Consider the following 26,484-nt stretch of genomic DNA (forward strand, 5'->3'; position numbering starts at 1 on the left):
CCCAGCACACCAATTTTGGTCCATTGTTTTGTTGGGTTTTTTTTAAAGATCCATACTCCTCTTAACAAATTCCTTGGGGGTTAATCACAGACATCTTGGTTTGGATGAAGACAGTCTTTCTGTCCACAATTTTTGCTGCCTTTTGTAAGTAATCCTATGTAAGAGGCTGAGTTGGCTGTTTCTACCCAGCCTAATGTATGCCTTCCTTGCTGGCATGGCTGCAGACACAGTGTAATGTGGGGACACTGTCCCACAGCTGCCTTCCCGAGCATTGCCTGTTTCAGAGTCACTGCAGCCACACACACACCTTCACCCCAGGCTGCCTGATCTGCTTACTGTTGTGGCTAGTGTCTGCCGAGAGCCATGCTCACAAATCTCTCTATAAAATGACGCGCTCTGGAGGGATAGATTGTGAAAACATTACAGGGTTTGTCTTGTGTCTATTCAGAGGTGATGGAGCAGGCACCATCCATCTACTTGCTGGGAAGAGGCACTTTGGCTGAGTGGAAATCAGTGTTTTCCACTGATCCCACATGGTATTAAGGCTGGGGTGGGATCAGGCTTGTTTGGGTTTTCTGTATCTTTTTTCAAGTGGTGTCACCCCTTTGTTCATGTGCCAAGCACTGTATTTCATGCAGGTGATCAATCCCATGTCACTATTTCAGGTAAGGCTTAGCTTCTTTTGAAATGAGGCAGAGGCAGGTTCACAGGCAGGTGCTGGGCACCTTCTGTGCACACCAGTCCCCATCACTGTGCAAGAGCAGGGCCAGCAATAGCTTGTGCTATACTGTGATGGCCCTTTTGGTAATCTGGGAGAGCTTAATTTGGGAGAAACATCCCTCACTGACTAGCAACACCCTGGCAAGAAAAGAGGCCCACAGGGAGATGCCTGATCCTGGGGCTCCTCCTGAAATGGCAGCTCATACCCAAGCTGCTCTGATACAAGCTGCAGCCTCTGTTGGAAAAGCTGGCCGAGGTGTCCAGGTTTGTACCCGGTAAGAGATTGCGAGGCTTGCATGAACACTTCAGGGCTGATGCTGTGCCATAACTTGCTCTTTTCTCTGTCCCAGGTCTTCTCCTCCAGAAGGAGCTGTTTGCTGCTGGAGACACAGGTGAGCTGTGCAGGCCCTGGCATGGGCTTTGCAGGATGTTCCCCCCAGGATCGCCCTCCCTCAGGAGGCTAGAGGTGGTTCAGGGTGGCCTCCTGGCCTCCTCCCCATGACTCGCTAGCCAAACAGGGCAGCGGGACATGCCTGAGGCACACATATCCTGCTCTTGTCCTAGCAGCAGGGCACTGGCTCTGTGCCCAGAGGTCCTTGCAGCAACCACTGTGCAACATGGCCAGGCTCTGTAGCCAGCTGTGCTCAGCTCAGGCAGCCCCCTTCCTCCAGGCAGACACTGCAGGATCTGAGCCTTTTTTTGTTGCCTCCCAACACCCTACCAGGAGTTCAAGCAGGCTGGGGCTGTGCTCCTAATGCAGAGATACTCCCTGGCCCCACAGACATGGGGCTGAGTGAGGAGGCCCCTCTCCAGCCATCAGGAGCCTGGATCCCCCCAAGTGATGGCTGCAGAGCCTGCTTTGGAGAGCACAGCCAAACTGAAGGCCTTTATATTTTTCCCCCTTGGGTGACTCTGGAGAAGCTGTGGCCGGTGTCTCCCAGCCCTAAAGCAATTGGCTCTCTGGTGGTTTTGGTCTTGTCACTGCATGCTCACCATGAGGGCATCCTGGCACTTACCGGCCCAGCCATGGCTTAGCATGGATGGGTTCACGCAGACAGGAGGAGTGGGGACTTGCATGAGGTCGCTCTGTGGCAGGGGAGTAAAAGAGCACAGCACTGAGAGGAAGGGAGGAGCTGGGAAAGTATTAGCCCTGTGGCGGGTAAATCAAGGGGCCATGGGTCACTCCTGGCAGTACATCTCAAGGGGTCAGTTACTGAAAAAAGGGCCCACTAGTGACTGGGTAATGAATATGGGCTAGGAGGACATGTGCCCTTCCAAACACTCCTGACAAAATCCCCACTGCGACCACAGGCAGTGTCCTTAGAAATGAGGCAAAGGATTTGGTCACCCTGGAGAAGTGGCCTCTGAGGCACACCAAAGTGGTCCATTTCAGGAGGCTCTGAGACTGAGGAGGCCTGTAAGGAGGTAGAGTGAAGGGCCTGGGGCAGTGCTCAGTGCCTTGGAGCACCCCTGGTAAGGAAACATGCTGCTCCAGGGACAGCTGCTCTGTAAAGCCGAAGGGCTGTGGTGGGACCCCAGCACCCACTCTTGCTCTCCAAACCGGGGACAGATGGTTGCCCCAGATCCTCTTCTCCTGGGAGGTATCTGCCTGGACACAGGCACCCACAGCAGTCCAGTGCAGCACACAGTGCGGGACACAACTAGCAAAAGGCAAGGCTGACCTTGCAAAAGCCCAGGGCAAAGGGCTGCTGCCCCATCCCTTCCCTCAGATCCCCTCCCTGCAGCCCTGTGTGTCTCTTCCTTTGCTAAACAAGGCCAGGCGATGCTCCCAAGGCTGCACCACTCTAGGGATACAAAGTGTAGCTTGAAATTGCTCCTGGAGAGAGGGCTGAAAGGGCAGACGGGAACGCGATAACGCTGGGAGATTTTTGAGCATTAGCTAAAAACAACACTGCCCCGGGAAAATGATGAAGTGAAAAGCGTTGCAAGCACTTGGGCTGAACAGCCCCCCCAGGTGGCTTGGCTGGTGCCTGTTTCTTGTTCGCAGGACTTTATCTTGGGGCTCTGCTCCCACGCGGGTCTCTGTCTTTGCAGCAGGAGCTAGGGCTCTCTCCCATGCTGGAGCTGGGAGATGGGGAGGTGGATCAGCTGGCAAGGGGCTGGATGAGGGGCACCCCAGTCAAAAGAGAGAGTATTCCCTCGCCCTCCCTGCAAAGCCTTGAGCAAGGGGTTCACAGGGATGTGAGGTGTTGCATGGCTTAGCCTGCTGATAGGGACGTGCCACTTCCACAGCTCGTTAGTATCCGAGTTACAAGAAGAAAGCCAAAATATCATTTTAGTTTATGCTCTCCTGACTTCCAGCCTCCCTGCTTCATTGTTTCAGGCTCTTCACATGCAGCTCTGGAAACACCTAGGCTTTCTGGGTAAAAAAGCATAACAGCACAGCAAGAGAAGGGTGGGGAAAGGGAGGGAGAGAAGACATGAAAAGGAAAGAGTTGGACCTTATATAGTTAATGCTGGTACATTAACTAAACTAAAATTAATTAAAGAAGCTCACAGTTATGGTGCTGTGGTTGGATAGACATACGGGCCAACAGATATAATATTCTTCCCTTCTGTTTCTTCTCCCCTTGCAGACCCCATGTGCAACCTCTCTGCTCAGCCCTGGCAGGTGAAGATGGCCAACCTGACCTATGACAACTTCACTGCCAGCAACCACTCCAAGGTGACCATCCAGCCTCCCACCAACTACAAGACTGTGGAGCTGGTTTTCATTGCCACAGTCACCGGTTCGCTCAGCCTCGTCACTGTGGTGGGGAACATCCTGGTGATGCTGTCCATCAAGGTGAACCGTCAACTCCAGACCGTCAACAACTACTTCCTCTTCAGCCTGGCCTGCGCAGACCTCATCATTGGGGTCTTCTCCATGAATCTCTACACGGTCTATATCATCAAAGGCTACTGGCCACTGGGTGCTGTGGTGTGTGACCTGTGGCTGGCCCTGGACTATGTGGTGAGCAATGCCTCTGTCATGAACTTACTCATTATCAGTTTTGACCGGTACTTCTGTGTCACCAAGCCCCTGACATACCCAGCCAGGAGGACCACCAAGATGGCAGGGTTAATGATTGCAGCTGCATGGATATTGTCCTTCATTCTCTGGGCCCCTGCCATCTTGTTCTGGCAGTTCATTGTGGGCAAGAGGACAGTCCCTGAGGGGGAATGCTACATCCAGTTTCTCTCCAACCCTGCAGTGACCTTTGGAACGGCCATCGCTGCTTTCTACCTGCCTGTGGTCATCATGACAGTGCTGTACATCCACATCTCGCTGGCCAGCAGGAGCAGAGTGAGGAGGCACAAGCCTGAAAGCAGGAAAGAGAGGAAAGGCAAGTCCATCACCTTCTTCAAAGGCCCCTTGATCAAACAGAACAACACCACCTCTCCCAAGAGGGCCGTGGAAGTGAAGGAAGAGGTGAGGAATGGGAAAGTGGATGACCAGACCTCAGCCCAGACAGAGGCTACTGGCCATCAGGAGGAGAAGGAGACCTCCAACGAGTCCAGCACAGTCAGCATGACCCAGACCACAAAAGACAAGCCAACAGCAGAAATCTTGCCAGTGGGGCAAGGGCAGAGCCCATCCCACCCCCGGGTGAACCCGTCTTCCAAGTGGTCCAAGATTAAGATTGTCACCAAGCAAACTGGGACTGAATGTGTCACTGCCATTGAGATCGTCCCAGCTAAGGCCGGAGCCTCTGAACACAACTCGCTGGCCAACAGTCGCCCTGCCAATGTTGCCAGAAAGTTTGCCAGCATTGCCAGGAGCCAAGTACGGAAGAAGCGCCAGATGGCAGCCAGGGAGAAGAAAGTCACCCGGACCATATTTGCTATCCTGCTAGCCTTCATACTCACATGGACTCCATACAATGTGATGGTCCTTATTAACACATTCTGTGAGACCTGTGTACCTGATACAGTATGGTCTATCGGCTATTGGCTCTGCTATGTCAACAGCACCATCAACCCAGCCTGCTATGCCCTCTGCAATGCCACTTTCAAGAAAACCTTTAAGCACCTTCTCATGTGCCAGTACAGGAACATTGGCACAGCCAGATAAACTGGCACTCAGGGACCACTTTAGCAAAGTTATGGAAATCTTTCCCTTTGCCTTCTTTGCTGGGGGGGGGGGGGGGTCCTCTGCTCCCCACTCACAAAAGTGCAGACTGTGCAGTGAATGCAGGTGATGTCCTTCACCCAATGCTGATAAACATCCAAGGCATCTCTGAGCTGCAGCTCCTTCTAGTCACCCTTGGCCTGGGGACTCAATTGGGGTGCCAAAGGGAAAACCATAGGCGAGATGATGCAAGGATATGGGATTACCAGGAATCTGCCTCAGCTCCCTTCTCTTGAGACATTGGCTGAATGGCATCAATGTTTGTTGCCTCTTCTCTCCCTGGCTGACCTTTTCCAGGGCTTCAAAGTTTGTCTGCCCATGGAGGGTCTAATGCTGGGTGTTTTCAACAGGTTCTTAAACCATTTATTCACCAAAAGTTGAAAAGAGACAGGGGCCAAACATTTGTCAGCCATTTTGGACCCCTCTGGCATGGATGTGTTCACAGAAAGTCCTTTTGGGCCATCCAGCCTCTCTCACAAGGCAGTCAAGATTGTGCGCTCCTGGATGTGGCAAGCTCCCTTCCCTTTCCCTTTCGAGATATGCTGATCTAGAGACCTGTGGGAAATTTTTCCCTGGGCTTTGACTCCACTATACCCCTAGTACCCTTTCTGCCCTGAGCTGGCAGTTGGCTGGACGGTTGGATGGACAAAGTGAGCATCTCTCTTCTGGGTGAGAAGTGTAAAACCAAGTCACCTCCTACAACAAAAGAAACTAAAACTGCAAAGAAAAGCAGTGATATCATGCAGGATTTCTCTCCACAGCCCCGAGGGAATGTGACCTCTGGGAATGAGGCAGCAATGATAAAAATAACTGCTCTTGGGAAGGGAAACAGGGAGCTGCTGTCCTGCTCAGAGGACAGGGCTGCACAGGACATCAGGCAAAAGAGAGATGCAGTGACAGAAGGTCTTGGAGCAGGTAGTGGCCCTGTAACATGGCAGAGATGCCCCATGTGTCATCTGGGCCATGAGCATGCCCACCCTGCTGCCCGTTGCAGGTGTGGAAGCACCATTTGCTGGGTACCGTCTGGGTGATACGTGGCTCATTGGCGGGTGGGGGGAGGAAGGCAGTGCCCCCAAACTTCCTTTCCTGCTCCAGGTGCAGCAGGACACCCCAAGAGTGTCCGAAGGAGCTGGCCACTGATCTTTGTAAATGGATGTAACCCTGTTGTCAGTGTTGTCACAGAGTCCTCAGCATGCAGGGTTCAGTGTATATGTCCAGCCCCAGTCCCAGTGTATTTATGTATACAGACCAAATCAAGTAACACTGTTGCTCAGCTTCTCCCAAAGTCAGATTTTCTGCAAGCATTTTGTGGACACAGCCAGGCACAGCTGCATAGGTGAGGGCCTGGCCAGGGCCACATTGGCACGTGTGGACAGTCTCTCCGGGTGCCCACACAGGTCTTACTCTGTGTCTGTACGTCCTTCCTGTCCCCACCCCATGGTGATGCTGTGCAAGTTAGAAAAAAGGCTGCCCCAGCCTGAGTGGGGACTCCCACTCACTGCCACTGCCTTTAGAATAATTTACATAGCATTACCCAAAATGCCTGGCAGATTTTTTTTTAATTATTACAACTGCAGCAGAACCCCCCCCCAAGACAAATAAAGACCTCGGACCAGAAACCAAAGGTTGTTGTGTGAGGAGTGAATGCGTTGTCACCCAGTCCCTGCTCCCCTGGCTGTGCCACAGTGCTCCTGTGCCACAGTGGCACTTGCCACTCTGGTACCTGCAGTGCAGCTCATGGGGCACCTTGCAGCACCAGGTCTCTTTGGGTTGCATACTCCCTGCCTGCAGCAAACACTGCCTGTGCTGGCCAGGCAGCCCCGTGCTGGCAGCTGTTAGAACAGCTCTTCCTACCCTCCAGCTGGGGAGCAGGGTATTGCCCTGCTGATGGGATCCCACACTGTGCTGGTGATGCCAGCCTGCCTGGGGGCTGTGGGAGAGCCCAGGAATGGCTCCTGTGGTGGGGGTCAGCCACCCGGTTCATTCAGACTGCACACCAGCCCGTAATGTCTGCCTGTGGGGTTGTGCAGCCTGAGGCCTGACCTGTTCAGCACACATGTTGCAGCTGAGCAGCTCTGGGAAATTTCTGGAGCTCCAGGGGAAAAAAATTCCTTCCTTGAAAGGGGGTGGCTGGGGCTGGGGGAGCCAGACCGCAAGTGCTGCCCCACCGCGAGCTGGGTGCTCTACCTGCAGCTGCTGCAAGTCCCACAGCCAGCAAGCCCTGGCCAGCAGCACTGGCCCCCCCCCCTAAGAAGGGCTATGAGGTCCTTGCCAGGCTGCTGCTGAGGTGGGCTGGGGGGGGGGGGGGGGGGAAGGAGAGCACAGAAGCATATGGTCCAGCAGGACACCTCTGGGGCCACTCTCAGCTCTGCCTCGGTGCCTGTGTGCCCCCCCCCCCCCCCCCGCCTGGGTCTCACCTTGATTTGTCACTGACCGGTTTCCTGCAAAGCATGAGTGGGCCCAAGGGAGCGGGTCGCAACCCCCTTCCCTCCCTTGGAGAGCATGGGGGGAGCAGCTCCAAGGGCTGCCGGGAAGAGGCTGTAAGTGTTGGAGCCGTGTTTCTTCCCCAGGAACACACGTGTAGCAGCCGAACCACTACATCCCACCACATGACGACATCCCTGTGGCTCCTTGCTTTTCCCTGCTCCTGTCGAGGCTGGCGAAGCCTTGAAGGGTCGTGGCACCCAGCATCATGCCCCTAGCCCCCCACCGGCCCTGCTCCCCCCACATGGGTATTGGCAGCATTGCCCTGAGAGGAGGAGGAAGAGGGCTCCTATGAATGCAGGGCTGCTCTGTAGCAGACTGAGGACTTTCAGCCTTGTTTCTCTTTCTCTTCCTGCACTGGCCCTTGGTAAAAATGAAAAGGGAAGGCCTGCCCTGAGCCAAACCAGTATTTTTCCTCATGCCTGGGGCAAGGGCCCTGCCTGGCACCGCGGTGTCTGCAGTTTCCAACACAGCAGTACAATGTGAGGACTATAGTTGGGTTCTGATTTTTTTTTTAAAAAAGATTTTTATTGGAAAAGAAAACAAACCCCATTTTCCAAAAATAGAGAGAGCTCCCACCCAGCACCAGTGTTAGAGCATTGAAGGCAGAGAGGCTGCAGCCCCGGCACAGACACACACAGGTTGAAAGTGACAGAGGAGAGAAGGGAAGGGGACATGCTGGTCACGCAGGAAGATGTTTTTCTCTCCCCTGGCTGCCGCAGGAAGCTCTTGCATCTGCTGCAGGGAGATGGGAAGAAGCCCCATCCTCATGTGAATGAGAGGGCATGTGAGGGGCTGTGGGAAGCCGAGGGCAAGGGGGCAGCGGGATGCACTGAGCACCTCTGACCGCAGGGAGAGCCTACCTCGGGCCAAGCCAAGGAAATGGGGGGTTGGGAGGCCCCTGTCTCCACTGCACACAGGCCTGATGGTGAATACCCAGGCGGGAGATTAGTTTTCTCTCCCTTTGCTCCCTGTGCCTTCCTCCCCAGACAGGGTTACTTGAGCATTCAACACTCAGCCTTTCCCTCAAGCATCAGTATGAAGCAGAGGAGTCAGGAGGCTCCCAGGCTTGCCAAAGGCAACTCATTTGTGGCCAAGGGTGGAAAAATGCATGTGGTCCCATCCCAGCTCTCCATGTGCATCCCAGCAAGCCTTGAAATAAACCCAGAGAAGAGGAGAGGGGGATGCATGGACAGTGCCAGCGGGGCAGCAGGAAGGGAGACAGCACCTTCTGCAGGAAGGGCGTGGGTTTGCTCTCTACAAAACTAGTGAATAGAACAAGGCATCTCGGTTAAAGAGGAGGTGGTGGAGGAGGAAGAGGAAGAGGAGGAGGAAGACTGGCATTTGGCAAAGTGTTGCCGAGCAGGGGGACCTGGCTGCAGCGCGAGTGGCATGCTTCCAACCATTCAGGCACCGTGTCGAGGAGGTGGAGACGAGGATGTTGTCTTCCCACTCTAATCCTTCCCCTTGCCCTTCTTCGCTGCTTCCAGTAATGAAAGGAGACAAGAGTTAGTGCATCCACTGGCAGCACCACCCTACGCTCAGCCTTGGTAGAAACATGGTAGCCAGCACAGCACACCTGCCAGGGAACCCACACAGGTGTCACCAGCATACTGGGCATACTGGGCCCGCCAGGGAGAATGGGCAGGACCCACATGCTGGCAGGTCATATCCTGACAACCTCTCCCCACCACACAAAGCCACATATTGCCTCAGCCACACAGAGGAAGATGGGGAAATCCCCGTCCCACTGAAGCTGAAGGTGAGTTGGGGGACCAGGACTTTTCCTAGAGACACCTGTGTCCCACTGAACCCACAGATGAGATTTCTGGGCCTGTCGCATGGGGTGACGTGGAGGGAAGAGCATGCTATGCAGCCCTCTGCATGGCCAGCAAAACCCAGCCCCAATGGGCTAACCTACCCCTGGAGAGCCAGCGCCCAGGGCCCTTGCCCTGGGCCACTGGACCCTCTGGAGACCGACCTTTGGACTTCGACTTGATCTTGGAAGAGCAGGGCTTGGTCACATAGACAATCTCCTCACACTGGGCATTGTACAGGGCTTTCTTCAGGATGCCTGAGCGGGTTTTCACACCTGTTTGGACACTACAGCCACCCCAGCTCTCAAATTTGTACTTGCAGTCAGCTGGAAGAGAGGTTAGACACGTGAGATCTGAACAGGACCCAGACAGGACACCAGCCTCTCAGAGGGAGGCCGAAGGTCTGGCCCCAGGCTTGGGGGGGGGGGGGGGGGGAGGGTCCCCGACTAGTCCTGCTGCAACGGACACACACACAAACACACCTCCAAACTTCTTCTTCCAGTTGCAGGGAATCTTGCACTTGAGTTTCTTAGTCTCATCTTTGCAAGTGCCTTCACGGTACCCCAGGCCGCAGTCCTTGCTGTTGGGGATGCAGGGCCCCCAGTGCCAGTCCTCGCACTCAGAACCGCTCTTCTTCACCTTGTCTGCGAGGGAAGGGGGAGCCGGTGCTCACTGCAGGCCAGTGGAGCACATCCAGGGGCTCCCTCCCACCCCTCCAGGCCCACCGCCCCCGTGCCTGGGGGTCCCACTTACCTTTCTTGTTTTTGCCAGCCTCAGTGGTTGCGATCAGGAGGATCAACGCCAGGAGGAGGAGGAGGCCCCGGACCTGCATCATGCCTAGGGAGGAAGGGACACTGTGAGGGGTTGAGGATGCGATACAGCCAGCTGGGCAGCGAGGAGGCGCATGGTGGGCTGTGGGCAGCCAGAGCTGGGCTGCGGAGTGGGGCCCAGGGATATCTGGTTTCTTCTTCTTCGGGGAAGCGTGCTGGAGACTGTGTGGGATGGCCACCACCACACATATGCGCGCGCGCGTGTGTGTGTGTGTGTGTGTGTGTGTATGCACACCTCTGTGCCCAGCTCACACACCTCCTGGCTGCAGGAGACCATGGCATAGATGGATAGTGGGATCCCAGGCACAAGCAGCCCCTTCTGGGAGCTTCTAGAGGCTGGAGACAGCATATGGCCCTATCCAAATGCTATGAATGCTGTGGGGGGATTTCAGGGTCACAGCTCCAGCAGATCAGTGGGGCTAATGGGGGGCACAGCTAACCCCGCCCTAACCCCCCTCCCCATTACATCCCCACCTGACATTACCCTGGCACTGATAGTGGTGAGAGGGAGGGGGAAACCCTTCCCACTTGGCAGTGGGAAGGGGTGAATGAGGTCTCCTCCACATTGCTGCCTGGCAGACTGCATCCAGAGGAAGAGCATTAATTGCACCAGGAAGGTCCATTGCACAGCTCGGGGTACCGCTGGGCTGAAGGCTCGTTCCTGGCCTCGCAGTCCTGCATTGCCCTTCCTGAGAGCTGTGTGTGGCCAAAACGCTCTTCATCCAGCAAGGCAGCCCAGCGCGGAGGCCTTGGGACGAAAGGCAGGGCAGCTCTGCCAAGCCTCGGGGGAAGACAGGTCCCCGGGGAGGCCGAGACAGGCAGGAGCAAGGGCCCCGTGTGGCTCTGAGGGGCCCCTGCACCCCACAGGGCTGCCAGGGAACCCCACGGGGCTGGGTGCACCCAGCACCTGGAGAAAGCTCTTGTGTCCAAGCTAGAGGAGGGGGACGGAGGGCCCAGCTCCAGCCTGGTACCCGGCTGTGCATGGGGCAGTGTCAGCCACCAGCACCCTCAGTGCACGGTGCGACACTCCGATTCCTCCATGGGCTGATGCCTGTTTGGGCTCATCATTCCCATCCCTCTGCAATAAGTTCCCCCATGTGAGCGAGACCCCTTGCAGGGGGCTCAGGCATGGGGTCATGGGGTGCCTGGGGGACCATCGATGCCACAGCCTGCACAACCATCCCCACAGCAGCCACGAAGGCTGGGGAAGGCCAGCGCGCCCCAGGGCTTGCTGCTCCTGCTCCTGGACAGCCGAGGAGCACCATCTGCCTGCTGGCAGGGGAGAGACCCTGCTCCCCGGTCCCAGTCCCCAGCTCCCTTCCATCCCCATATTCCTCAGTGCTTCTTTTATCCAGTGCCCAGCAGGCTGTCGTGCCCACACCAAAAAGCCCCGAGGCCAGGGGACTGCAGCTGCCATGGTATCTTTCTTCTGCTTCAAAGGAATCCAGGGTGGAAAGAAAAAAAAAAAACAGCAAAAACAAACGCACTGCCATGAAGGGCTTGAGAGCTAAACAAGCAGATTACACACAAAAAAATCCACATAGTGTGGGAGCTCAATGGGAGATTTAGAGGAAGAGCTGCGCCCACTGCTGGATACACTGGCATCAGCACATCACCACAGGGTGCGCATGTGCGTGCATGCGTGTGTGTGTGTGTGTGTGTGTGCGTGTGTGTGTGCGTGCAGGCAGGAGCACACACAGGGTGTGCATGTGCACATGTGTTCATGCACCCAGCAGTGCACACACAGGGTGTGCATGTGCATGTGTGTGTACACCCAGGAGTGCACACACGGGGTGTGTGTGCATGCATGTGAACGCACCCAGGAGTTCACACACACACACACACACACACACAGAGTGTATGTGTGCATGTGTGCACACCCCCGGGCGCACACAGGGGATGAGGGTGCACACACATGCTGATGTCCTTGGGTGGGTGGGAGAGAGGTGTCTCTGTGCTAGGGGTGGGGAATGTGGGCCCCATGAGACCTGACAGAGCAAAGGCCCATGGGGCCCCTGCCCACGCCATGGTGGGCTTGGGCCAGGTGATGGCTCCCATCCAGCTCCCTCCAGCCCCAGGAGCAGCTCCTCCATGCTTTCCCCTTTTGGTATTATCCTTGCAGGGATCTCAGGTGGAGATTGACGGGTGGGTCTCCCCCTTCTACGAGATGACCTGTCCTGTTAACCCAGCTTAGCTTTTCAGGGACCACAGGACCTGGTGCTCTCAGCAATTGCCCTCAGTCCTCCTGCTAAAATCAGCCCTGGGAAGTGTTAACAGCCTCAACTCCCCACCTCTTTTGGCCATGCTGAGCTACTACAGCCAGTGGCAATGCCAGCTTCCCTCAGCAATAAGGCATCTCTAGAGGAGGTATGACTCCTCATTCAGTCATGGGATAGTAAGCTCAGCCACAGAGCCCCAGGTTGCTGCTGGGCTGGAAGAACATTGCCCTAGGCACTGTGCTAGCCACTGCTCCTCCCTCCTCTTTTGCAGCAGCTCCTGGTCAGAGGTGAGGCTGGGAAGGTCAAGCCGAGCTGTCATAGAAATCACATCCTGAATGGTCCCATTTCCCAAAGTGCCCAGGGTGTGCCAGGTCTGGCATGCCAACCAGGTGCTCAGAGGTGTGCCTGGTCCCAGCAGGAGTGTGGATGCTCAGACCCAGTGTCTCAAGTTTGAGAACCTCTTTCCCCTACCCCCAAGGACCTGTTACTTAGGGTGACACTCATCATCTGCTTGTGAGCAGGCAGCAAGGAACTACATTGCACCTGCCTCAGACCTGCTGTGAGCTTGGTTGGGACTGGGAATGGAGAGGTCAGGACACACCACGTGCCCCGTAGGGAAGCCAGTGTGCAGAGGAAGAGCCTGGGGTCAGCGTTCGCTCCCTGCCCCCCAAGCTCCCCTCGGCAGCGTGTTGGAGAGAGCAGCTCCCTGCATTATTCAGGCTCCAGTGCACTCACCTTTCATGCGTCCGCTGCGGTGAAGCTGCTGGCTTTACTCTGAATTGAACTGTCACAGGGAATTACACAGCCCGTCTGGCTGAAGGCAAAGCTGAGGTGATGAGAGCTGCCTTCCCCCTCGCCCCCCTCAGCTGGGAGTTATTCCATGGAGCACAGCACCGGCCAGAGCACAGCTCAGTCCTCTTCCCACAGAGCTGCCTTCAAAGGGGACAAGAGCTGGCCAGGACAGCCTGATTACGGAGAGAGGCTGGGACTGAGCTGTCTCTATAACTGACACTCCTGCCCTGCTTTCTACGGTATCTCCTGCTGCGAAGGGATGGGCAGCACTTCCAACACCCACACAATTCATTGGGTCCCCCAGCTTTCAGGCACTCCATAAACTTCTTCCATCCTTTGCCATGGAGCTTCTCCCTCTGCTTCTGCATCTGACTCCTACCCTGGCTCCCCTTTCGGTTCAGTTTCAGCATGGACATGGGGTTTTGCCTGAGGTACTCCTGAGACTCTACCGAGTAGACGTGTCCTCTGAGAGCCCAGGGAAGACAAATCCCGATGCTGAGGGCCGGCTGTGCTCACCCCCCCCCCCCCTCCACTTGCCTCTGAGCACTGACCCCCAGCCCTGAGCACAGAGCAAACCCATATGGCTGAAGCAGAAACCAGCAGCATGTGGTGCTGGAGCTCCCCACGGAGCGGTGGATAACATGAAGCCTTGCTGACCTGTGGACAGGGACAGAGGGAGGGGATGTTCCCAGGGAGAGCTCTGCTGGCACAGGGACCCCTAGGTCGGCCCCTAAGCTCTGCCCGGCACACCATGTCCCCCACTCCTGTGCCCCATGTGAGAACTGCAGGGAGCCTAGGCTGTGGCTCATCTGCATCATCATAGGGGAGAGAGCACAAGGGAGAAAAGTTTTTTAACTGGTTTTTCAAACTGTTTGAACCTTTCTCTGCTCCCTGGTCAAATAAGAGCTGTTCCAGGTCAGGCTGCAAATGATCTCCCTGCTATTCATACAGCCATCTCCTCCTGAGCCTTTGCTGGGCCCTGGCACTTGCTCACGCACTGGCTCCTCTCATGCTCCTATCCCGGCCAGCTCTCACATGGGTTTGGTCTATCCCTGGATGGGATAGATGCACATGTGGAGCAGTAGCCTGGAGCCTACCCACACCTTGACAGTCCCTGTCTCCCCTTTCTCTCCCTTCTTCCCTCCTTATGTGCCATGAATTTGACTGAACTATGATCAGATCCCCAGAAAATCACCAGGTGACACTGAAACAGGACTCCAGTTACCAGCCATGGCAACAGGGGAGTCCGGACCTCTCATCAGACACCACTCAGGGCCAAGGTAGTGCCGTTGGCAAGCACTTAGCACAGGCCGTGCCGTGCTCCCCAGGCCCTGCACCTGCCGGCTCCTGCACCCTCACTGCTGCCCTGTTCCTTTCAGGCATGCTGCTGGGCTGTCAGCCCCCTCGCAGACCCTCTTTCAGCAGGGGCACATCTCGGCTCGGCTCAAATTGCAGCCTGCTCCCGCAGAGGTGGAGGTGGGCGCAGGAATGTCTGCCCTCCCTCCACAGCAGAGCGGGCAGACTGCGCTGCTGCTGCAGCCTCAGGGCAGGGAGCCCAGCGCCCAGGGAGCCCAGCGCCCTCCCAGCAGGAATGTCCCTGCAGATGGGAGCTGCGGGGGGAAGAGGGAGCTTCTCCAGATGAATCAAGGCATTAGCAGGGCACTGCTGGAGGGACAGGAGGGGAGCAGGGCTCTGGAGGTTGTGAGCCTTTCCAACAGACTCCCTAACCTTCTCCCGAAGGCGAGGAACGGGTTCTACAGTGAGAAAGGTGTTGCTCTGCTTTTTGCCCCTCTCCCCTAGAAACCTGTCAGCTGCCTATGCATTAAGTGGGGCAGAGGGGGGGCACGCAGTGCCCTTCCACACTTCTACCCTCTGCTCCTTCCCCAGGGCAGTTTCTGTCCCTCTTTGCTATGCTCCCAGCAACAGCCCCTTCCCCACATTGCTTCCCCACCATCAGGGTAGTTTCCCTGATCTCCCCCCCCTCTTCTCCTCTGAGGAGCTTGGTCCTAGCCAAGCTCCTGCTCTGGGGGAGCTCCAGATGCCCTGAGGGATTTCTTCAGTGGTCCCTGGGTCTGAAGCTTGCTGGCAGCAGCTCCCACCACCCGAGAGGTCATCCTGAGAGAGCCCCTGACCTGTGCGGGTTCCCATGCCCTTCCCCAAGCAGGGAAGCTAAGATAGGGGCCCCATACCTCACCTCCTGCCTGCTGCCTCTCCAGGAGCCCTGGTCCCCTCCGAAACTCCTTCTTGCTGCACCTCCATCCCCCCAGGCACCTCCCCGGCTCCCTGCCTTGCAGGGAAGCCCAGCCCCGGCGGCGGCTGCCTCCCGGGACCACTGCCCCAGTTACCCAGCCAGGGGCACGGTTTGTGTCCACCCGCCGGGGGAGCCTTCCGCCTGGCCGGATCGGGGCCTCAGCGTGCCCGGGGGAGCCCCACTCACCTGCGGCGGCGCGGCGCGGCGCGGTGCTGCTCGCCTTTGTGTGGCGGCCGCGTGCGGAGCCACCTCGCGGCGCACAGCGGCCCCTGACGTCGGGCTCCGCCGGCAGCAAAAGGTGGTTTTTAGCCCCAAACTTTCCCAGGCTCCTCCTCCGCCCCCCGGCAGCGCGGCCAGGCTGCGCCCTCCCGCCTGGCGGGGCCCGGGCTCGGCGCTGCCGCCCCCGACGCCGGGGAAGGGGCTCTGCGAGGAGGGGCCCGGGGGGCTGCGGGGGGGCGCGGCTGGCCGCGCTCGCAGCCGCTGAGGTGGGGAAGCTCCGGGCTGCGGGTGGCTGCGACGGGCTGCTGCTCCCCCGGCAACAGTTGGCTTTCCTCCCTCTGGCTTTGCTCCCTGGCACGGGGAGCTTTGGCCCTCAGGGGTCAAGCCCAAGCGCGGCATGTGCCCCCCTGCCCTGGCAAGTGCATCTCACCTTCCTCAGGGGCTCGCAGGGCCCTGGCTCTGTGTTTTTCTTCAACAGCATGTGTCTTTGTGTCGCGCCAGTAGAGCCATCAGGGCTCAGCTCACCCTGTGCACCTTGCTGAGTGGCTGGAAGGGGGGGTGGGGGTGGGGGGTGAGCTGGTGCCACTCAGCCCCAGACCATGCAGGAGCAATACCCCTTCCCCCCCCCCCCCCCGGGGCCCAGGACTCTGATTCCCATTTGAAGATGACCTCTGGTCCATCTGGAGTAAGATGGAACAAAGGGAACTGCCCTGTATCTCCATCAGCTCCATTTATGTCTTCTTCCCTGCTCCTGGTGGCTTCTGGCATTGATGGACTGACCTGTCACGGTCTCTGCCCTTTTCATCTTTCCCAACTCATTCTGCCCCCATGGGCAGAACATGCTCCTCAGGGAGGTACCCAAAGAAGGACATTATTTTTTATTGCATTTCATGCTGACTCAGGGCTCTCCCCACTCCTGTCCCTCATAACCTGCTTGTGACAGCCTGTGGCTCAGCCCTGCTGCAGCCTTTCTCCTTGGATGAAGCATCAATATGTTATCAAATTGCTGGCTGGGGATGAAAGGATTTCTTTGTAGATGTGACTGCTTCCCATGTCCACCACCGTATTTTCTCAGGAGGCAAGGGGATGCAGGGGCCAAGCCAGCTCTTTTCTTGAGTTACCAGCCAAAGGGCCAAAAGGGCTAGTGTCATGCCAAAAGAATGGGACTGTGGTGGGGAACCAAGCCATTTTTTCCACCCCTTTCCCTGGAAGAATGCTGCTGAGAGAGCTGGGCAGCCACAGGTGGAATTTGGGGGGTGTTTTTTATGAGCTGCTTCAGAACCAAGAATCGCTTTCCAAGAAATTCCCGCTTTTAACCCACACTCTGCCGGCAGTTTCCTGAACATCTGTAGAGGTTTAGATTATGGCTGGCAACCGTCAGGAGGGTGTGTTCTCCCTCCTTCTCTCCACACACACAGAGCAATGGGTGCTGCTTTGGGTGGGGGTACCACCAGATAAGGAGCAGCAGCAAGGCAGACAGAAACAGACCTTTGAGCGCAGAGTGCAGAAATGGGTCCTGACAGCTGGATGCCTAGCAAAGTGAGTGGCTCCTCCTTGGTCATCCATCACCGGGGCCTTTAAACCAAAGCTGGAGAAAACTGCAGGGACAAACCATGTTCAGAAAGAGGAAGGGGAAGTGACTAGGTGTGTTGCTTTTGGCTAGGATTCAGTGGCATCAGTTTTGCAATCCTGAGTCATGGGGCTGTGATGAGCAAACCAGAGCCTGTTAGAGCTGTGAAAGAGCTGGCTGTGGGGTGAGCGCTGCTGGTTTTCTTTAGCCTTCTCTGGGCAGGAGCCATGGAGACCCTGTCAAAGTCCCCAGTGCAGAGCAGTCCGAAGTACTGAGAAGCTCACCATCAAGTTTCACTCCTCCCTTCATTTCTATCCTTTTTCCTTCCTTTCCTGTTGTCTCCTTGGGTTGGGATCAGAAGCCACATGATGGCTGTGTGGGAAAGGGCATCATGTGCATCACTTTCAGAAATGGCTGTGCTTGGTCCCTTCTTCCCCTTTCAGAGGGACGCAGAGCTTCTCCAGCTTAAATAAGAAGCAGAATGCTATGTTTGCAGAAAGGGGCCTCCTACCAAGGGAAGGAGGGACGAGAGGGAGAGAGCGTGACAAGCCCAGGTGCATTTCCCTGCAACTGTTTAGCTACAGCATTTTACCTCTAAAAATGTCACAACAAGGTAATTCATGGCATGAGACTCCACATTTTATATGCCCACTAAAAGCCTGGTCCTTGGGGCACTATTACTGTATGGTGCAGTAGTGGCAGTGCAAGGACACAGCTATGTGTGGCAGAAAGTTCTCCTTGTTCATACTTGGGCAGGAGGTGCGTGGGTCGCAGGCACAGGCAATAATTAACTTGGTCAACTGCTGTCACCCCAGGTCTGTTTAGCTAGGGCTGGTTTTGCATGGCATTCATGTGTGTGCATACCTACCCACACACATGCTGTTTGTGTGCACACTCCCAGTTACATGCAGCAGAGGTGTGTTTCCATGGCATGGGAGGCCAAACAGACCTTTACAGTGTTTGGCCTGATTTTCTGCATCCTGCTGCAGGGTGAGATTGGGGAAGCTAAAGCCCTTTGTACAGAACTGCACAACTCTCTCCAGGGCAGGAAGCTGAAGGTAGACTGCCCATTTCCTAACACCCCTCATCAGAGCAATTGCATTTGGGAATTCTTTTCTCCCCCACCATAAATTTGACACCAGGGCAGCTGGAAAACTCTCATTGCCATGGTTACTGACAGTCCTCGCTGTGGAGAAATGGGCCAAGTGCCAATACACTAGGTCTGGGCACTGAAGTGGAATCAGCCTCTCCTTGCAATCACATGTACGTCTGGTTCCTGGGCATTGACCCAGGAGGGCTGGGACAATTTGGTGTGCATTACACCCATTACAGAATCCCACTGTTAGCTTTGGGCAGAAGCTTAAAGGCTGAAGTCAATGAACGGGAGGCTCTGGGGGTGGAAGGGACAATGTGCTGGGGGAAGGAGGCTGCTTCTCTACAGCCAGAGAAGGAGAGGCAGTAGTGACAGGCAGGCTGCCAAGTTGCCCTCAGAAATCTGAGTTTATGTTATGAATCACAGACCATGTCCATCTCCAACTCCCTACCACAGCACTGCAGGGCACAGCAGGCTCTGTTACCTCTGTTTTCCAAAGGAAACTCTGAAAGAGAAATGGTATTGGCCACAGTCATCCTTACGAGTCAGTGGCTGAGCTGGAAGCAGAAGAGCTCTTAATCCCCTTGCTCTTGCAATCGTATCGCAGTCCTCCTGTCAGCGTTGGGAAGATAATGCCAAACCTTGACACTGCAGCCCCAGATCTTAGCACTAGAAGTAGGAACCAAATGCTCCCTTCTAAAGCTGAGAATGAGTAGGAGAAGCCCTGGCTTTTGCTCTTGCTGGGAGAGCAAATTCATCCCCAGCAGAGCAACATGGCTGGGGACAGCTGCACTCACCACAAAAAAGGGCCTTGGAGGAATTTGCACAAGCAGAAACATTTTGGAATTTGGAGGATGGATGCTGCTGTAGTAACCAATCAATAGTTGTGCGGCAGCAAAGGGCAAGTCAGCCCTGATTCTGGGACTGCTGTCTCCTGTCCCGGAAAAGAACGCAAGTAAGGCAAGAAGAACAGCAAGCTGGCAGCTCATGACATGCTTTCAGGCTCATATGGATCACTTGGGATGGTGGTGAATTTTCTCCCCGTTTCATGTTACAATAAATATTGATGTATGACACAGAGTGTCCCTGAGGGGGGAGAGGGTCTCACATGAGAAAGGCCCCATATCCAGCAATTGTGCTAGAAGACTGCTGTGCAGGGAAGTGGACCAACAATCTGATCCAGCAGGGAAATTCCCAGAGTACTCTGAGCCTGTGGTTAAGACGTGGGACCGAAGCCTTGGGGGAAAACCTTGAAACACCCTTTTTGGTGTGAACATTTGTACAGTGTCCACCACATTCTCGCAGATGCAGAGGGAAGGAAGGAGGGAGGGAGACGGGAAGGAAAACATCAATCTTTTTATTTCAATGGCAAGAAACAACAACATCCAAACAGTCAAAGTTGAAAAGCAATGGGAACACAGGCTCATGGCAGGCCGTCGGCCTGGTAGACCTGGCACCCTTACAGAGTTACAAAAATACAGTCCTATGACAGCATCTAGGAAACACAGAACCAGGTATTGCACAGAACCTCTGCCCTCCACGGGCAGAGCTACAAAACACCCCCTCCGCCTTTGCCTAAAAACAAGCCAGGCTTGGAATTGCACAGCAACTCAGCTCACGCGTACACACAGAGGGGCCAGGCGGGAGGGGGACAGTGTGTGTCCAAACTACCTGTACAAAAACTAAGGGAACATATAAAACTAGGGAGAAAGGCAGATGGAGGGGGGCAAGCTGGGGCTGTAAACTCTTCCAGGCCAGGTTGGGTGTCCTGGCTGGGGGGTAGCAGTTTGCACCTTCAAGACGACAATTGTGCCTTGTCTTTCTGTTGCTAGTGAGCAGCACTGCTGGGTAATTCTGATGCTGCTGGAATATTGCAGCTCTAAATGCATTGGGATACTAACATTATTAATTGCTGATACTACTGCTGGATCCCTGATAGCAGCCTTTGTGCTCCACTCTACACTGCCCTGGCCCCAAGTACACCTCTATTCCCTGCCACAACTCCCCTGGTCCTCTAGGATAACTCCCTGCCCCCTTGACCAAAAGCCTGAATGGTATTGTGGTTCTCAGTGGTATTGTGATACTTTTTTGGTATTGGCGTTATGAAAGATGTGAAAGATGTCACCTAACACTACACAGCAGCCACAGCTTGCTGTGAAGACTCACACCCTGGCTGAGCTCAGAATGATGGTGGGGTCCACACAGACCCCATGGGGCAGCAATGCCCCAACATCCTCTCATGGTACCCTGCAAGCAGCAACCTAGACCGGTTCCACAACTGCCTCCCACCTGAACATGCCAAGCAGGCACACAACCCCCAAGGCTGTTTGCTCACCTCATGTGCTGGCACCTCTTGAAATCAGGGACTGCTGGTGCTGCAAAAGCTTGCTCCAGGTCTGGTGTGCTACTGCAGCACGCATTGTATCTGCAGGGGAGATGGGCCATGGTGCCCTTTTGCCCTGTGGCAGGTGGTACATGAAATGCCATCCCACTGCACACATGAGAACTCTGGGATCCCTGATGCTTTCTTTTTAGGCATCCAAATCCTTCTTTCTGCTAAAACTGGAGAGGTCAAGTTGGCAGCCTGCCCAGGAAACCTGTGTCTGGGTGAGCTCCCACAGCTTTCCCTGCAAAGCCCTATGTCCAGTTTTGAGGGGGATGGCAGAAGTCACACTCAGAGGATGCAAGTTCACAGGCTGGGGAGGTATAGGGGGAGCAGCACTGACCCTGGTGCTGCTTCTCCAGCCAAGTGTCGCTTCTAATGTTGTGCAGGAGCTGAAGCAGAGAGGGCAGCTGTATCCAAGTCAGCTAACTAGAGCACTAGGGAAATATAAGAGTCTCCATCACCAACCACCACCCAGGCCAAGCGCAGCTCTCCACCACGGCTATGGTACAGCAGTCACAAAGAGAGGCCCAGCAGACTGCCGTGTGCACAGGCTGCCCCCACACAGCCCTTTGAGGGATGGGGAGTCAGGAGGGCTCAGTAGCCTTTCTCCGTGCCGTACCTATCCTATGCCAGACTGTGGACTGGCAAAGCACTGAAAACAACACTAAAAGCAACCAGAAAGGCAGTGGCTGGAAACAGGGCAGCCCCAGTGCTCAGCCCCAGCTGGAAAGGTGGGTGCATGTCCTCAAACATGTCAGGGACTTTCCTCCTGCCACAAAAGGGCCCCGGTAGGGCAATACAGAGATCCAGGGCAGTCCCAGACCAACATTAGGGAAGAAGAGTAAGAGTCATGGTGCTTCCCTTGGGCCAAGTCTCAGTCCCACAGCCCCCACGCAGGCCATCCTGCAGCCTGCCCAGCACAGCCTGTGCCTCCCGCAGCTGTGCTGGGAAGGACAGGAGGAACTGGATGTGGGCCTAGCAAAGTGTCCAATGGAGGGCAGACCACTGGTGGGGAGAGGGGGCTGAGCAACAATATTCCACAAGGATCATAGGCAAGAGCCTATGTGGACGCTGCTATCACTCCCATGGCAAGGGAGACAGAGGGCTTCATCCCTGCCTGCTGCAACAGGCCCTGTGGGATGGAGCCCATCCACAGCAGGGAACATGGTGGAGGAAGAATGAAGCAGGGACACACAAAGAGCCAGGCTTCAAATCCCAAGTACCCACTGTCCTAATAAATAGAGTCCCAGCCCAGCCTGGGGCAGAGCTCTGCTGTCTCCATCTCTTCCGGGACCAGGCCAATATCTAGGGAGGGCTGGGCCAGACTCACAGCTCTGCCAGTTGCTGTCCTCTTCTTGTCCTGCCCGAGCTGGCTTGGGCTAAGGCACGCTGAGCACTACACAGCTGTCTCCTGGTCCTCCCGCTGGATCATCTGGTAGTGCTGTCGGTTCTCGAGGTAGGCAGCCAAGTCGGGGTCGTTGGCCTTCTCAGCCCTGTGCTTGGGCGTGTCTCCCTGCACAGGGGAGGCAGTGTGTCAGAGCACCAAGCGCTGCCTTGCAGACCACTCTCGGCACCCAAGGGTCCCCTTTCCCCCGACTGCCCCTTCTAGAAGGTGGCTACAATGGGGGTCTGCAGTACCCACAGCCAAGTCCTGAGGCGGGTGATGTGCCAAGGTGGGTGGTAGCAAAAGCATGCTCCAAAGGAGCCTGACTTTGCTAAGAGGCTGGAAACAGTCCCCTGAAGGGACACCCATCCCATGTGCAGGCCAGGACAGAGACCAGCCCTGGTCTTCCCCAGGCTGCCTGTCACACCAAAAGGAGACAAAGGTTGGTCTCTGTGACCTGCTTCTTCTCCAGTGCTGCGGAGGTAGGCGAGAGAGGGTGAGGAATGAGGAGTATGTCTGGGGAATGCCCAGGAATACCAACCCCCCTTCCCTCTCGCAGCCTCACTAGCGCTCCCACTCCCAGAGGAGGATCACATTTCACCAGCTTATTGCAGCCATCTGGACTGTGTCCACTAATGAACTCCCGCACTCCATAAAAAGCAAATCTGTTAACAGCTCTCAGCTACGTCTCCTCTCCCCTTTCTCCCCCCCTGCTCCTCATTCCTTCTCGTTAAGTGCCGGGGCTCTGTGGTGCTGAACAAACCCCCTGCTGAGAAAGGCCAAGAAAACCTGGCACTCTGCTGCTGCCATTGAAAACCAGCCCCAGAAGGAAAGCACAGCTTGCCCAGCTCATCCCGTGGTGCACAGCAGGGCAAGGGTGGCTGCAGTGGGGTGCAAGGGCCTCCAGGACAACCCACAGCTATATTTCTTCAGCACAAACAATGGTCAGACATGTGCAGTCTCCACCATACGTGGATACAGCTGTGAACAAAAAGCCTGAGCCCACCCGCAAACACTGCCACAAAGGCGGAGAGACGCCAAACACGTACATGGCTCCCTCTTGCAATCAGGTATGCCATGGGGACAGGGCTGGAACTTGGGGTCTCCCTTCTCTCTCATGCTCAAACACATACATAGGAACTCCTAGGGTCACCCCCATTCTCACACTGAAGTATGCATTTACTAAGAAACTTCCTCTTCCACACACACCACGGCCTGGCCATGCCACAGGGTTCCTGTGCAGATCTCCCCTCACCCCCGTGCACACAGGTAGGGGGGATGGAGACTGTACTGTGCTTCACTGCCCCAGCTCTCCTCAGGGGGCCTCCTCTCTGTATCCACTGAATCCAAGCACTCATTTAACAAAGAAGGGGGGGGAAAGAGACGGAACTGAATTTCTTTTTTGTCTGCCTACAGAAGCCCTGATGTAACACTGCCTGCCCAGATCTGCAGCCTGAAACTAGAGCTCCTGGGGCCCCTCTGCCTGGCTAGGCTGATGCACACTACCCGATAAGACCTAGCCTCCTCCAGCGCTGTGGGATACAGGACCAGGCTGTTTCAAATCCATGCCCCAGCTGTGCTACAGGTCTGACACAGGGTGCCTGCAGTGGGGTTTCTAACAAGGTTGGTTCTTGCCTGTGCAGGCAAGTTGTAACCTGGGGCCTATGCAAGGTCAGTGTAGCAGAGCAGACAGGTCCCCAGACAGTTACAAACCCAGACATGCATTTACACAGGCATGTGCAAGCCCCATTCCCTGGGGGAGTCTGTCATTCCTGAACTAGGCTCCCTTTTGCGCTGGCAGGTTTGAGGCCATTCATCTGCTTCAGGCAGATGCTTCAGCAGAGACTTGAGCTCCTGCCACAAAGGGCCTCTGTACTATGGGCAGAGAGGGGCTCTGCTTCCAGAGATGCCCTCTCCTCCTGGCTCTTCCCAGTGCCTCCCTCACCTGGGCATTGCCTTCTCTTCCTATGGCTGCTGGCTGAGTTTCCAGCCAAGCCATCCCCGCTCTGGGCACTGTGCAAGGCCCTAGCCTTGGCCAGGACCAAGGAGGACTGATCGGGAGCCAGAGATTGTCTGTATGACATCTCCCTGGCAGCTGGCAAAGGGGCTGCTCATTGTCTGAGTCCCCAGAGCTCTACCAGCCCCAGCAAGTTTGGATCCCCAGCTGGGCTCCTCCCCTGTGTCCCAGACCCATAGACTGCACCTTGTTGGCTTGTCACTATATCTCCTCCGCTACAGCCCGTCGCTAGGATTCTCTGCCAGACAGACACGGCCACCTCCCCTCCACTGCATGCCAGCCCTGGGAACCTTGTGTACCAAAACACAGCTTCAGCCCCTTTCCTACAACTCCTCTGTGGGGGCTGGCACAAACCCCTGACACCAAGAAACATCTCAATTAATTTAGCATGTGACTGAAAGTGTCCTGGCTGCCTGCTAATGCTCTCTGTGGGCCTGGTTCATCCGAAGAGCTCCCAGCCTTCCCATCCCAGCTCCACGCGGGGGAGAGCAGGGGGAGCCCTGCAGCTGGGAGGGAACTTGTCAGCGAGACTGTCCTTGCTGTGACCTCAAAGGGTGGAAAGGGGGGAGACAGGGATGAGACATTCCAGCCCCTCCCTTCTAATTTAATAAAACAACACACAGAGAAGAGCAAGGAGAGGGATTTAACCCCTTATGCAGCTTGGGAGCAGGCTGAGCGAGTAGGCTCTGCTGGGTGAGCATTCATCTTTCATGTCAACTCACCAGGAATCACAAATGGCTCCTCTTCTCCTGGGCCTCCACACCTTTTCCACACACAGGCCATAAGCTGGCAAAGACTCGAGCCAAAGACTCATTTTCTGCTCTTCTGGTGACCCGGTAAGGCCCTGCTCCCACCGAACCCTATGGACCCCCTGGAAAGCCCCATTTCCAGCCCTCCCACCTTACCTGCAGGTCTGTCTTCATGAGTGAAGCCCCGGCCTCCACAATGTAGTGGCAGATAGTGCGCTGGCGTAAGGCTGCAGCCTGGTGCAAACTGGTTTCACCACTGAGAAGAAGAAAGCAGGAGACATGAGACAGCCCCACCTCGAACATGCTGAGTGGGGACATGAAGCATGCACAGAGACAGCAGCGAGGGACTTCTCTCAGCCTGCTGAAAGAGCTCACAGTAGGCTGCAACTCGTCCAGCAACATCTGCTCCCAGCCCAGACAGCCTTGGACTGAGAAGGGAGGATACTGCTCAAGGGTTATTCAGTCCAAGAACGGACAGGAATGGACATGGAAATCATGGCTGGTAATTAGAGCAAGGGCAATTGTGTAAAAGAAGGACCTACAAGGCTGGTGACCTCATAGAGGGTCTGGTCAACAGGTAATACAAATCACTTAACAACTTACTTCTCTTCTTCTGTGGCATCCAGGATATCTGAAGGGGCTGGGGAGAGAAATACAATGCAGGGCAAGTGAGACCAGGCTGCAGGACAGAGATGGACCCACCTATTCCCCAGTAATACAAAGTATCTTTCCGTAGGGGCTGCTATTTCCATGCTGCCTGCAGAGGTCTTGTCTCCCAACCAAAGCATTCAGGTAAGCAATTGCATCTCTGACCCTCAGTTGAGATCAGGGAAGAAGAGTTGCTTGTGGACACCATTACAGAGAAATATCTAAATAAAAATAAAGCAGCCTGCATTTCAGTGGGAGCTGCCAAGAATTCCAATTCCAGCAGACAGATGCTAGGGGAAGCCTGTGCCATAGAGGGAGGATGTAACAAACACAGAAGGAAGGGGTTCTGCCCCCAAGAGCATCCCCTCCGAGCAGAGGGTCAGGCTCTGTTGCCAGCCTCTCTTGCCAAGGGGGGGCACTTTGCTGACAGCAGGATGGCCCCAGCTCACCGTTCTCAATGATGTATTTGACAATATCCTTGCTCCCTGATTTGACGGCATGATGGAGGACGGTCTGGCCTGAGGAATCTCGCACCATCAGGTCTCTTCCAGCCCGGTGCAGCTCCTGGAACTACAGGATAGCCAGAGAGCTTAGGATGAGTTTCCTTTCTCAGCTCACCTCTAACCACCAAGCCCCTGGACTTGCATCCCCCAGGGTCCTCAGCAGGAGGGGAACTATGTTCAGCTCAGCCACACTGCCAAGTCCCTTCCCTCCACATCCCCCGGCAAGTAACAGAGCTTCTTGCCAGGAGCCTGCTTGGTTTCCACCAACCACTCCCAGTCGGGGCACTGCCTGAAGGAAGGGCCTCGACAGGAGCAGCTCAAGTGGAGTCCAGGTGGCAGGGCTTGCCACAGGCCTGAGGGGCATATGAGCCAGCCCTGGCTGCACATCACAGTACACGGTAGGAGTGCTTACCTGGCTGAAGTTGCCACTCTTGGCAGCTTCTATCAGAAGGTCATCTGCAAAGAAGGGAGATGGGTCAGGGTCAGAAAAGCCAAGCTGTAGTGCTGTTTGTCTAACCGGGGAGCCAAGAGCTGGGCACTGGGGGACTCAAAGCAGTCAGCTGAGGCTACAAGATGAGCTCCTCTAGGTGCTGCTCCTGTGGTCTCAGGGCAAACAGCAGCCAGGCTGTTTTTACATGGCTGCTCCACCTTCAGCTATGTGAGCGACAAG

The 26,484-nt window shown here is 55.7% G+C and overlaps 3 protein-coding genes across 7 annotated transcripts in view; 1 reads left to right on the forward strand and 2 right to left on the reverse strand.

The window, feature by feature from the left end:
* Positions 1-1,047: 1,047 nt before the first annotated feature.
* CHRM4 (cholinergic receptor muscarinic 4) lies at positions 1,048-6,465 on the forward strand. The gene is made up of 2 exons (XM_013959325.2): positions 1,048-1,112; positions 3,318-6,465. Exon 2 carries the CDS (start codon positions 3,323-3,325, stop codon positions 4,793-4,795), a length of 1,473 nt encoding a protein of 490 aa, XP_013814779.1. The 5' UTR covers positions 1,048-1,112; positions 3,318-3,322; the 3' UTR covers positions 4,796-6,465.
* A 1,371-nt stretch (positions 6,466-7,836) lies between these two features.
* MDK (midkine) lies at positions 7,837-15,586 on the reverse strand. 2 transcript variants are annotated; one of them, XM_067295555.1, is made up of 5 exons: positions 15,432-15,586; positions 9,907-9,990; positions 9,636-9,797; positions 9,318-9,479; positions 7,837-8,819 (listed from the first exon to the last, which is right to left on the reverse strand). In XM_067295555.1, exons 2-5 carry the CDS (start codon positions 9,986-9,988, stop codon positions 8,791-8,793), a joined length of 435 nt encoding a protein of 144 aa, XP_067151656.1. In that variant the 5' UTR covers positions 9,989-9,990; positions 15,432-15,586; the 3' UTR covers positions 7,837-8,790. The 2 variants fall into 2 exon arrangements, with proteins under 2 accessions (XP_067151656.1, XP_067151657.1); XM_067295556.1 differs by having other exon boundaries at positions 7,837-8,816; positions 15,432-15,568.
* Positions 15,587-19,468: 3,882 nt separating this feature from the next.
* The window catches only part of DGKZ (diacylglycerol kinase zeta), a 66,754-nt gene continuing 59,738 nt past the window's right edge, over positions 19,469-26,484 (reverse strand). For all 4 annotated transcript variants that reach the window (XM_067296410.1, XM_067296409.1, XM_067296407.1 and 1 more), the window contains 5 exons: positions 26,227-26,270; positions 25,761-25,881; positions 25,267-25,303; positions 24,820-24,919; positions 19,469-22,026 (listed from right to left, as the gene is read on the reverse strand). In XM_067296410.1, coding sequence (XP_067152511.1) covers positions 21,910-22,026; positions 24,820-24,919; positions 25,267-25,303; positions 25,761-25,881; positions 26,227-26,270 — 419 coding nt within the window. In that variant the 3' untranslated portion in view covers positions 19,469-21,909. The remainder of the gene's footprint in view (positions 22,027-24,819; positions 24,920-25,266; positions 25,304-25,760; positions 25,882-26,226; positions 26,271-26,484) is intronic.

This window comes from Apteryx mantelli, chromosome 4 (assembly GCF_036417845.1).
Source record: "Apteryx mantelli isolate bAptMan1 chromosome 4, bAptMan1.hap1, whole genome shotgun sequence".
NCBI lineage: Eukaryota > Metazoa > Chordata > Aves > Apterygiformes > Apterygidae > Apteryx > Apteryx mantelli.

Excerpts from the sequence above, each read along its gene's own strand:
- CHRM4 (XM_013959325.2), top strand. The coding sequence starts at position 3,323 with ATGTGCAACCTCTCTGCTCAGCCCTGGCAGGTGAAGATGGCCAACCTG.
- MDK (XM_067295555.1), bottom strand. The coding sequence starts at position 9,988 with ATGATGCAGGTCCGGGGCCTCCTCCTCCTCCTGGCGTTGATCCTCCTG. Across the intron at positions 9,798-9,906 it reads GGCTGGCAAAAACAAGAAAG|ACAAGGTGAAGAAGAGCGGT; the intron begins GTAAGTGGGACC and ends CTTCCCTCGCAG. Across the intron at positions 9,480-9,635 it reads CTGGAAGAAGAAGTTTGGAG|CTGACTGCAAGTACAAATTT; the intron begins GTGTGTTTGTGT and ends CCTCTCTTCCAG.